This window comes from Bison bison, unplaced genomic scaffold (genome assembly GCF_000754665.1).
Source record: "Bison bison bison isolate TAMUID 2011002044 unplaced genomic scaffold, Bison_UMD1.0 scf7180017864290, whole genome shotgun sequence".
NCBI lineage: Eukaryota > Metazoa > Chordata > Mammalia > Artiodactyla > Bovidae > Bison > Bison bison.
Genome location: NW_011494862.1, coordinates 1,825,018 through 1,837,406, shown reverse-complemented (window position 1 = coordinate 1,837,406; position 12,389 = coordinate 1,825,018). Strand labels below are relative to the sequence as shown.

Here is a 12,389-nt window from a genome sequence, read left to right as displayed (position 1 = left end):
GTGGGTACACCAACACCTATAGTTTAGTGAAACCATAAATTTCAACTTCAGATATTCAGAAAGAAATCACTTTAAAGCTTACTTAGCCATGTAAAAGTGGACTGGCTCCACTGACATAAGGTCTTAAAGAAATCAGTCTGAGTTTGAAAGAAAATAAGGTTGAGATTTCCAGGGTCTAAATGCAAATAGAAATTTTGGACTTCTATAGCAACTAGTCTGAGAAGGCGTTCTCAAAATTTGGTGCCCATAGTACGTGGGGAAAACTGGAGGCACATTTCCAAGTGGTAAAATATGCAGCTGGCTTCTGCTGCTGCTGCTGCTAAGTCGCTTCAGTTGTGTCCGACTCTGTGCGACCCCATAGACTGCAGCCCACTAGGCTCCTCTGTCCCTGGGATTCTCCAGGCAAGAATAGTGGAGTGGGTTGCCATTTCCTTCTCCAATGCATGAAAGTGAAAAGTGAAAGTGAAGTCGCTCAGTTGTGTCTGACTCCTAGCGACCTCATGGACTGCAGCCTACCAGGCTCCTCCATCCATGGGATTTTCCAGGCAAGAGTACTGGAGTGGGGTGCCATTGCCTTCTCTGATGCAACTGGCTAACAATGTCCAATTACCTAGGAAGCTGTACACCCTGTTTCTGAGAGCATGAATTTATTTTGAAGGCAGCCTATTTTCCAAACAGGTTTGTATTATTTCCTGAGAAATCAAAATTAAATAACTCCTCTTTTCTAAAATCATGACCAGTGATACATTCGTGGCAATTCCAATTAAGGAACAGAGGGCACGTCTGCTGATAAATAACTCGATGTGACTGGGCATGGTGGCAATGACAGAGGGATTGGGGAACTCAGGGCTGAAGCCCTGCCTTAGGATGGGTGAGTCTGCAGAATCGCAGCGGGGCTCATGGGCACAGCACATACTGAGTCACCGGTTGCACACCAGTGCTGTGCCAGGTACCAGGTGCATGTTCCCCTCAAGATGCAAACAGGGGGTCCCTAGAAGAGCAGAGACCTGAGACAGCAGGGGGGCTTCAGAGACAATGACCGGAGGCATGGGAGGAGCTTTAGAGAAAGAAAAAAAAGGACAAGACTGAGGGTGCCAGAGGGAGAGAAGCAAGAGACAGCAAACCAGCCTGGGAGCAGCAGGGAGGGAAAGCAGAGACTAGCTAACAGAGCCTTGCAAGGGTGAGAATGAAGGGGACAAGAGAACTCAGAGAGGGGACTGAGACAGAAGCAAAGAGAAGACACAGAAGCAGAGTACCTGAGACAGAGTTAACGAGAAGGCTCTGAGCCAGAAGCAAGAGGTGAGGAGAAGCTGAGTCTTCTGGGTCTTTTTTTTCCCCTGCTGAATAGAGCCTTGATTATAGTGTTACCCAATGTCTGATAAATTTCAGTCTACTTCCTTAACATTTCATGGAGAGAACTACATGAATGCAAAAGGCACCCCAAAGCTAAGAACCTTGAGTTAAATGTGGGAGAAAAACTCCTACCATAGCTGCAATTAACACCCCAATTTAGGTCTAATATTATAAAGGTTGATTAAAAAAAAATTATCTATCAGGTTTATTTTAGTTCCCACTCCAGCCCAATGAGCCTAATGTGAGTCCCCTTTTTTTTTCCTCCTTCAATAACAGCTGTTCTTTTGAACCTTCTGAATAGGCATCTGATTCAGCTTTGAAAGAAGTCATTTTAGAAGCTGGTGCAGCCTGTCATCAGGACAACTTGGATAAACCCAAGCTCATGCACCACCGACTTCTCTAAAAAGGCAAGAAATCTGGTGACCAGTGAGGAATCAGAGTTCCTGTTAACTCTTAAACCGGTGAACACATTTTCTTCCTCCAGGCTGTAAATTCAGGCATAAGTGGTTTCAAGACCATTCCCTACTTATGAATTTAATACAGAAAATGTATCTGCAGCTCAACTGCAAAAAGGGAAAGGCTTCTTTCAATTTTATTGGATCTCAGCTCCATTATGACTTTGTGGCCTCTGTTGGAGAAAAGCATTCTCATATAATGAGCTCTTATATCATTAAATTGGAAATGAAATAACAGTTGATGGTAGCAGCCCCTGCAGGAACTGTCTGACTTTTGACCCATCATATTGATGACTGGTTGCCTTGCCTGCTCTGGGGCAAGGTTTTAGGTGAATGCAATAAGTAAGTTTAACTTGACCAAGACTGTATTTATGTCCCGTGCAATTACTACAAAAAATTACAACAGTGAGAGGTCTGAAAAGTCATTTAAGCTCATTTTTTCCCCCGGCAGGAAAAAAAAAAGAAACGGGGCTTTAAGAAATTTAAACTAGCATAGGTTGAAATGCAAACCTACTAAAAATGGTCATTTAAATACTTACAATTCCATCTCTATCTGGTGAACCTCTGTAACAAAAAGAAATTAGTAGCTATTAGGAAAATGAATCATTCTTGCTACACAGACTCAAGTACAACAATAAGAGTCATTAACCACCTCTCGCCAGTTCCCACCCCAATAAACCTGGATAATGAAAGCTACTCAAAACAAATTGGTTGAATGATATTTCAGTGTGGGATGTGTGTACATGTATGTGGGAGGGAGAGATTCATTGAAAATTGAAATCCAAAAGGCACAAGTTGTTGGCGCAGTGTCTTGCCCACTTTTGAGAGAATTCAGTAAGAGCTGTCCCATTTAATCAGCTGCCATTTAAAACTACCACCAGGAATGCCAACTGATTTGTTCTCTCATCTTCTCCCCATAAGTGGTCTTGAATTTCCTCTTATAAGAAGGAATTTCTATGGTATTTTTCAAGTCACTTTGAGAATCTGTATTTTCCTCCATCTTTCTATATTTACTGCTCCTTTGATTACATGAGAACGGGAAATGAAGGGCAATTTTACTAAATGGTTCACTTTGATGACTAAAGTCCAGGCTATTTAATCCACAGTGATGCTAGGCTACAGTGTTTAAGAATAAGGTCTTTAGAGAAGGATGAATCTAGGTGTTCCGACTCTATTATTTACTAATTCTCTGATCTTGGACAAATTACTTAACCTCTCTAAGTCAGTTTAAATATGATAAGTATATAAAGAACTTATAATGATTCCCAACACATACTAAGTCTTCAAAAATGTTTGTTACAGGTTTTTTTCCTCTTCCATGATGGCCCTGCCCTAGGAACAAACACAAAACTGCCCACTTGCAGCCATATTAGACTTTATAGCAATAGAGGAAGGGTATTACTGTTACTCTGGAAAATTGAGGAGGAACAGAAGAAAGGGAGAAGTAAAAGGGTAGTCATTGTAACTTTATAACCTCATATTAATTCTAATATTAATATTTTAATTAATGTTAATTCTAATATTAGTGTTTTAATATTAATTCTAAATATTATTTTATTAACATGGAGACCAGAATCATGCTCAGGTGAGGACCTGCACTGTTTGAAAGGAAACCTTAGTAAGTGCTTGGGTGGAGTGAAAATAAAAGTCCCTTAGTCATGTCCAATCTTTGCGACCCCATGGACTATAAAGTTCATGGAATTCCCCAGGCCAGAATACTAGAGTGGGTAGCTGCTCCCTTCTCCAGGGGATCTTCCCAACTGAGGGATCGAATATCGAACCCAGGTCTTCCGTATTGCAGGCAGATTCTTTACCAGCTGAGCCACCAGGTGTGGCTGGAACTGTTCCTTAGGAGGTGGGATCAAGTAAAATGTTCTTTACTTGCTGGGACATCTTCTTAGCTCCAAGGTTTGATTCCTTTCCCTGCCAACACCCCCTTCAAAATTAGCAGAGCATTCTACTTGGATTACAAAACATTTGATGGGAGTGCATCATTTTTCATAGTCATTTCCCTGTGGATGCAAGAATGAATCAGTGATACAGGGGCTAGAAGTAGAGAGGACCCTGATTTTGAAAGACCATGAGAGCTGACAGAAGTCTGAGGGTGTTTGGACATTTGCTGGCTATGAGAATTCCGAACAGTTGCTTCAAAGAAAGTTCATCTAAGAAAGAAGGATAGGAAGAGTTATATATAATTCATTGAACAAATATTGAGTGACTTATAATGGGTCAGGCACTAGGCTAAACTCAGGAGATAAAATGATGAAGAAGATATGCTTTTAAGACAAGCAAGTAAATCCAGTGGGTTATTATGACCACAATAAACCCAGGTGGCAAGAAAGCACAGAGAAAAGTACCGACTCACACTCATCAAAGCCAATTTTCCTTATCAGATTTATATACTGAAAAAACAAACAGACATTTCTTACTAGGATTTCAGCCTCTGCTAAAGGGATCAGGAGAGAGGAGAGTTTGTTAACTTTTGCGTAGGACAGATACAGCGGCACTCATCCTCGTGGGGCTGTCTTTAGGGGCAGGTGATAGATGCAAGGGGATCTAAAATGGGAGGCCACTTGGTTTCATGCATATTACCACTATAGGGATGGCATTTCAAACATTTTCATCAGAATAAATGTAATTGTACACAGCAGTGTTGATGTCTGTTTGAATCCTTTGTCTTATCCATTGATGGAAATGAGGCTGGTTCTTCCCAGTATGGTGGTAGTAAGCACGGTGATGGAGGGCACCAGCTGTAGCACCAGACTGCAGGGTTCAGTCAGCTCAGATCTCCCAGCTGCATAACTTTGAACAAGAGCTTCACCCCCTTGTGTTTCAGTTTCCTCAGTTACGTAATAGCTGTGATAACGGTATATACCTCACAGGGCTATTAAAGGATTCAGTGAGTTAACATAAATGAAGAGCCTGGAATGGTGCCTAGAACATTGTAAATACTCATAAAATGTTATCTAGATTAAAGTTATTATATCAATATAAGCTGACCCAGGATGAGGAGTAGAGATTTTAGTAGCCTCAGACAATTGGACATGTCCTCAATTTATTTCCTAACCCCCTTTTATTAAGTTTTATGTGTTTAAATAAATACAGCAGACCCACTATATTTACTGACTTGCATTTTAAAACTGATCATCTACCAGGCACCTTTTGCCTCTGTTTTTAAAAATGACAGTTACCTCTTGCCACTACTCCCTTTTCTTTTACCCCCCTATTGGTCTTGATTATAATTTTATCCATCTATTCTGTTTTTTTTTTTTTTTTTCCCCCTCCTGGGTGATAAAAGAACAGGCACTTGATTCTGGACTAGAAAACTGGCTCCATGTCTTATTTTCTGGGAAGCCTTCAGCAATTAATTCATTTTGGCATTGATTTCTCATCTCTAAAATTGAGATATTACTTCTAACCTTATTGAATTACTGTGAGGATTAAAAAGGATATCAGTGCATTACAAAATACCTTGCACAGAGCCTGCCATTTAGCACAGGCTCTCTCTTTTCCTCTTTCTATCAGCCACTGTAATGATGATCAAATCAGGAAGCTCTGGTTCTAACCCCACTCTATCTAAGGGCACCCAATCAGCTGAATTTGGAGCTGGCAGCTACCATAGCAGGTTGCTTGGCAACCCTCATGGAGTTGCAACAGCCCTGAAAACAGTTTGAATCAGCAAGGTTCAGTGATGGCAGACTATCATAAGCATTACCTAAATTTGAAGGGATAGCACATTGCCAGAATATTTCCCCAGCCTTCTGCAAAAATGATATGTGACCCAATCAGAGATCAGGGGGTTCCTGAAAGGCAGAGGCTAACATTAAATGGCTTGTCTTTTGACCATCACCGCTGATGGAACCAGTTTATAGCTAATTTGCTACACCTAAGTAAACTGGGGCACTCAGATTATAAGAAGTGAAAGAGATACTTGGGATTTTACAAGCAAATGTCTCATTAGAGTACTTCAGAGAGATGTCGGCCATCTACCCAAAGCCGTGAGGAGTAACTTTCTCATTTTCATGATTTTAGAAGTGATGATGGAAGAGCGGTGCTTTCGCCAAAGGCAAATAGCTCAGCCTGCCCCGGGGAGATTGTCTGACCTCTTTTCCCTTTTCAGGGACTTTTTATCCTTTTTAGTTTTCTTCACACACCAGAGATTACGTGTAGTCAGCTACAGACACTATCTTCAAAGAAAACTGGATTTGGTTTCTGCTAACAACATTCTCCCGAGATACGTCTAATAGTGTCCCACATAGCATGTGGCACATTGTAGGTGACACGATGTTGCTGACAGACGGACTGGGACAGAGTCTGGCCTTTCAGGGAAATTAGACTCTAACGTCAACGCAGGCCCATTAGAGGAAAGTGTATTCTAAGGCCGTGGAGCTATTGGCAAAGCTGAAGCCAGGGCCCAGGTCTCCTGACTCTGCTGAATGAACCATCTCCTATTCTGATTAACTTTTCAAAAATGTCAATTTCTTAAGAAATAACGGAAGTTGTATAATGCTCAGAAATTTTTCTAATTTAATCATTTAAAAACATTGGCAAGACTAGATAGAGCAAATGTAGTTTCCATGAAATAACTATTTACCAAAAGAGAAAGCACAAAGAAAAGGTAAGATCAGGAGACTTAACATCTGATATTTGGACAAAACATAGCTTTTTACCCCTCAATCGGTTACAGTCTCTGGTTTAAAAGCCTCAAGACTTCAAGGTTGCGCTCTAAGGAAGAAAGCCCAGACACCTCAGCCTGGCACTTAAAGCCCTTCCTATCCAGCCCTGATCTTTTCAGCCTCACCTCCCAGCATCACATTTACCAGCAGTCGACAGGCAGACAGACTGCCCTGTTTGGCTTGTCCTGAAGACCTCCTTGGATTTTCTACATCTCTGCTTTGGCTGTTGCTCCCTTTGCATGAAATGCATGTCCTCATCTTCTTGAAGATCAAACTCAAGGGTCCTCCCACTTTGAAACTTCATTGAACATCTCTTTAAATATGAGCTTTTCCACCCTTGAATTTCCCAGGAAATTCCATTTTTAGTTGCTCAAAAGGAACTTACCACATATTAATTTGTACTAGTAATAGGAGTAGTGGCTGCTGCCATTCACTGAGCATTTACTAAGTACTAGTTACCAGTGTAGTCATGTTAAATGTTAGCTGTTTTATTATATGAAAGATACTTCAATTTGCATGAATTAAAAATTATCAGAGGACAAGGCCACAAGGTAATGCTCCACATCTTGTGATAACATTTATGCAGGACAAACATGTATAGAAGGAAAAGCTAAAGGTGTGAGATCAAGATAACCCTTTTCCTTTTTAATTGTTTCTAAACAACTATTGATTTTCCCATTTTCTTTCTTGCAGGGATTCTAGCCAAATAAGAGGTTTAACGGGCTCATTATTCTTCTATACAGCAGCCCAAACCAGATACACATTCCCACATGGGCACTATCAGCTGATGCTGAGCAGTGGTGTTCTCCTCAAGTACATACGTAGAATCAGTGTCCTTTTCTTTCTTCCGTATTCCAAAGGCCTTCCTTGTACGTTTTTTCAATCCTGTGGGAAAACAACAAAAGGTCAGAAAGTCTATTTTCGAATGTTCCTAGCAACATTCAAGGGAACTATTTTTAAAGTTGCAGCACATTAGTTAAATCTGAATGTTCAAAAAGACATGAAAGTTTCTTCACATGTATGCATGTGTGTGCATATGTGTATGATTCATTATCATATTTTTCAACAGAGTTTATCAAGGACATGGCACTGTAAGCTCTTAGCACTATAAGCAATGTAAGAATATAAAAGTGAGGCTTCCCTGGTAGCTCAAGCAGTAAAGACTCCACCTGCTAATGTAGGAGATGTGGGTTCAATCGCTGATTCGGGAAGATCCTTCATGCTGCGGTGCCACTAAGCCCATTTGCCACAACTATTGAGCCTGTGCTCTAGAGCCCTGGAATCTCAACTACTAAAGCCCTCACCTAGAGCCCATACTCCCCAACAAGAGAAGCCACTGCAATGAGAAGCCTGTAAATTGCATTTGGAGAGTAGGCCTGGCTTGCTGCAACTAGAGAAAAGCCCACACAGCAACGAAGCAAAACTAAATAAATAACAAAATTATTTTTTTTAAAGAATATAAATAAATAGAAAGGAGATCAGAACCAGGTACAGAAAAGTTGGCAAGCTTTTCTTAGACTATTGTTATTCATTCTTCAAATAGGCACTATGCCAAGAAACCCAATCACAGATTTAGAACAGTAATTTCCAGATTAGATGTATTCTTGAGAACAGGATAGTTCCAAGACAGAAATCATGTAAACCACATGAGAGAGCCACATTGGTCTGACATCTTTGTATTCATATACCCAATTCATCCTTTTCTACTTTCTCAATTTGGTGGCTTTATTGGATTCTCTGAACATACCACAACATCTGTACTCCAACATCTCTTTTTCCTTACCACTGGCTGAAATGTCTTTCCTATCTTGTTGATATTTAGAACTTCCGTACATGCTTCCAAGGCCCCATCGACTCCCACCTCCTCTGTTGAGGCCTCCTAATCTTAGTGTCGCCAGAAAACGACTGTCCTGTGCTCCCCTCAAATTTTGCTCTTATATGTATTGACTTAGCAGCTAACCAACAATGATACAGTATAATACAACAAATTACTCCACCTATTAATTCCTATGTCAGTTTCCCACATAGACTGTAAGACTTTCTAGGACAGAGGCCAAGGATATGCTCTCTATATCCTCTGCACCAAACACAGGAACCAGATAATATTTGTTGATTTAAGATGTCTTCTAAGAAGCACCATTCAGGTGCTATTGGAATAAGAAGGCTCCTTTCTTCCATCCTAGGTAAACCAAGCCCAATCTTGTATGTTCCATTCTTGTCCTATCAACGTTCTGTCTGGGATTCCCATCTCCTACATGTCCTGTGGTTACACGTGTGGCTTGCGTTTCTCATGTCGTGTGAGTTCTCAGTTGTGTCCAACTCTTTGATCCCATGGACTGTAGCCGGTCAGACACCTCTCTCCATAAGACTTCCCTGGCAAGAATACAGGAGTCGGCTGCCATTTCCTCCTCCAGGGAATCTTCCAGACCCAGGGTTCAAACCTGCATCTCCTGCATTGCAGGTGGATTCTTTACCACTGAGCCATTGGGGAAACCAGTTCCTCATGTTAGTGAGTCTTATTCAGATATACCATTGCCTATATATTCAAAGCCTTAGACTTGTTACTGGTGGTTTGGAAATTTTTCTTCACAAATTATATCTGGAAAAGTCACTGATGTTCAGAATTTGTTTGGTACTACCGGGTGGATCTGGAGAAGAAAATGGCTACCCACTCCAGTATTCTTCCTTGGAGGATCCCATGGACAGAAGAACCTGGCAGGCTACCGTCCGTGGGGTTGCAAAGAGTCGGAGACGACTGAGCGACTACCACTACCAGATGGATTGGGCGTCCCAGGGGGCTCAGTGGGTAAAGAATCCACATGCAGTGCAGGAGACGATCCCTGGGCTGGGAAAATCCCCTGGAGGAGGGCACGGCAACCCACTCCAGTATTTTTGCCTGGAGAATCCCGGTGGACAGAGTATCCTGGCAGGCTACAGTCCTTGGGGTTGCAAAGAGTTGAACGTGACTGAAGTGACTGAGCGTGCACGCATGCTCCAGGTGGATCAAAGAGAAAAACACTGACAAAATCAGAGATTTGATGTCATCTTCTAAAACATATGAATCAGCCCAGACCACTTGGATGATCTGAGTCATTCATTATCTGACTCTCAAGATACTACTCAAATATAATCTCCAAATGCCTCTGTTTGTCTAATTTTGCATTTGAACAGTCATTCCATTTAAGAGGTTTAGGTCTTTAAAATGTCAATGTTTGTTTAAAAAAAATCTCCTCCCACATTAAGCTGTTCTCCATTACTCTCCACATGAGGTGTTCATAGAAAACTTACTGACATTTAAAGTATCCACCCATTACATTTAGGAATACCTTCCCTCTGTCATTTTAAATTTTGAGTGTGAGAAACTTCTCACCTCTAATTGCCTTATGTCCTTATAGGGACAAAATTGTCATTTTCTTCCTATAATTTTTCTTGAGCTTTAAGTCTCTTCACTGGCTTCTCCATGCTCTTAATTCAGCTTTGGGGGTCCCAGTGAGTGCTATATTCACTGGTCAATATTGGTTTTTATAGGATTATAAAACAAATGCTATTATTGTCTTATGTTTTCAAATTACTTTAGTTCCTGTAACTTGATCATGAGATAAGAGATAGCATGTCCTACCAAACAGATGAGAAAATACAGACAAATTCCAGTAATTCTTGTATTAAATTAGTAACAGAACAGGCAACAGAAGCTTTCCATAGACTCTGTCCTGTTTTTGACCACCAAATTTGGATAATAGCCAATTTGAACTAGGTCATGAACGTCATGAGTTGTCCATTTTCCAGTGAAAACTGCTCTGGCTCAGGCTTCAGGAGACAGAGTCCATCGCCAGCATCATTTCTAATTGTATAGATGAATATGAGTTACATTTTTTTTTTGTATTTCCATCTCTCAGTTTACAACAAATCAGCCAGTAACAAGGAATGAAAGAATTTGCACATATTCACAAAATGCAATGCCATTCTGTAGTTTTAGTTTCAATGAAAGTCATATTTCCCATATGTAGAATACATTCTCATATATGGAATATATACAGAAACACACCAGAGGTGTGACATTCCAGAAAAACAAAACTAATCAAACTGTTGAATGAGAGAAAACACTGAAAACCTTTACCCCTTGAAAGATGGAAGATGTGAAAGTTTAGAAAACTATAAAGAAAATTCTGAAAGGCAAAAAAATACGAAATACAAAAGTTATTCATATCTTAATAGCTCTTTGAGAAGATGCAGGAAGAAACAATCATACCAAATGAACTAAAAGTGAATGGATAAGTGTGGTCAAGTATTTTGAGAGTTTATTTAAAAATACTTAAAGAACATATACATGTCCACACTGCTATATTTAAAATGGATAACCAACAAGGACCTACTATACAGCACATGGAACTCTGCTGAATGTTATGTGGCAGCCTGGATAGGAGGGGAGTTTGAGGGAGAATGAACACATGTATATGTATGGCTGAATCCCTACCCTGTTCACTTGAAACTATCACAACATTGTTAATTGGATACACCCCAATACAAAAAAAAAGTTTTAAAAAATATCCAAAGAAATTCTTCAAAAGAGAACAAGGATAGTCAAAGATCTTATAGTAGTAACAAGCTTAAGATACCACATATGGTAACATAATAAGCTTAAAAAATACTATATCCAATGATTTTTTTCACTTCTGACTCTCAAACCACATGAAAGTTTTAAAGTGAATTTCTACAGTATAATTATCCTTTAGGCTGGGTCATGAATTTTTGTCAATTATTCTTTACCAAAAATGGAAGGGAAAAAATCAAGTGTCTTTGAGAAATGAAGTAACTAACTTTTCCCTTGCCAACGTCTAAACAAAGATTTCTAAAGAGGAAGAGTTTTAATGTTCTGATGATCTGAGGCTAGGACAGTCCTCGTCCAAGCTATGGAGCTAAGAACACACTCCCATGTTCATGCAGAACTGGGTCAGGCACACAGAAGTCTGGCCTGTGCCTGCAGCATCTCTCCACCTCATTTAGATTCCTTTAGCCTCCTCTGGTATTATGGGAGAAGCTAGTAAAGTCTTGGAACTACAACAGCAAAATTTAAAAATAGATGGATTTTTAAGATGGTAGGAAAGCTTATTTCAACATAGGTAGTCCTGGGTATGATGTTACAAGGTAATGAAATAGCAAAGATGCAGAAACGGACAATAGCAACAGCACAAATATATAGAGTAATGTTTGTAGCTACCAAAACTGAGGTCCAGCCTACGGGTTAGGTACCAGCTGCTTTGCATATATTGACTCATTTAAATTTCTAACAAGCCTTGTGAAAAAGTAGAAGGTATTTTCTTTGCAAATGAGGAGCCTGAGGGTTTACCTGAGTTAGGTTTTATTTATCATCATCTCTAGGGGTGGGTAATGGAGGTTCTTTACCCACGGATCCCAAGAGTTCTGCTGGACTGTGTCCTAATTTTCTTTACATCCCCTCCTTGGGAGGGGGGACAGTTTCATTCATTGATCATTCATAGTTTCCTTTTCCATCTATATGTAGACGAATCCTAAATCCATAGGTCAGATAAGATCAGATCAGATCAGTCGCTCAGTCGTGTCCGACTCTTTGCAACCCCATGAATCACAGCACACCAGGCCTCCCTGTCCATCACCAACTCCCGGAGTTCACTCAGACTCACGTCCATCGAGTCAGTGATGCCATCCAGCCATCTCATCCTGTCCTCCCCTTCTCCTCCTGCCCCCAATCCCTCCCAGCATCAGAGTCTTTTCCAATGAGTCAACTCTTCGCATGAGGTGGCCGAAGTACTGGAGTTTCAGCTTTAGCATCATTCCCTCCAAAGAAATCCCAGGGCTGATCTCCTTCAGAATGGACTGGTTGGATCTCCTTGCAGTCCAAGGGACTCTCAAGAGTCTTCTCCAACAC

At 40.6% G+C, this 12,389-nt stretch overlaps 1 protein-coding gene across 3 annotated transcripts in view; it reads right to left on the bottom strand.

Moving 5' to 3' along the window:
* SGIP1 (SH3-domain GRB2-like (endophilin) interacting protein 1) overlaps positions 1-12,389 on the bottom strand; it is a 233,732-nt gene that overhangs the window by 130,350 nt on the left and 90,993 nt on the right. For all 3 annotated transcript variants that reach the window (XM_010850276.1, XM_010850274.1, XM_010850275.1), the window contains exons 2-3: positions 7,306-7,369; positions 2,348-2,372 (exon numbers count right to left, since the gene is read on the bottom strand). In XM_010850276.1, coding sequence (XP_010848578.1) covers positions 2,348-2,372; positions 7,306-7,369 — 89 coding nt within the window. The remainder of the gene's footprint in view (positions 1-2,347; positions 2,373-7,305; positions 7,370-12,389) is intronic.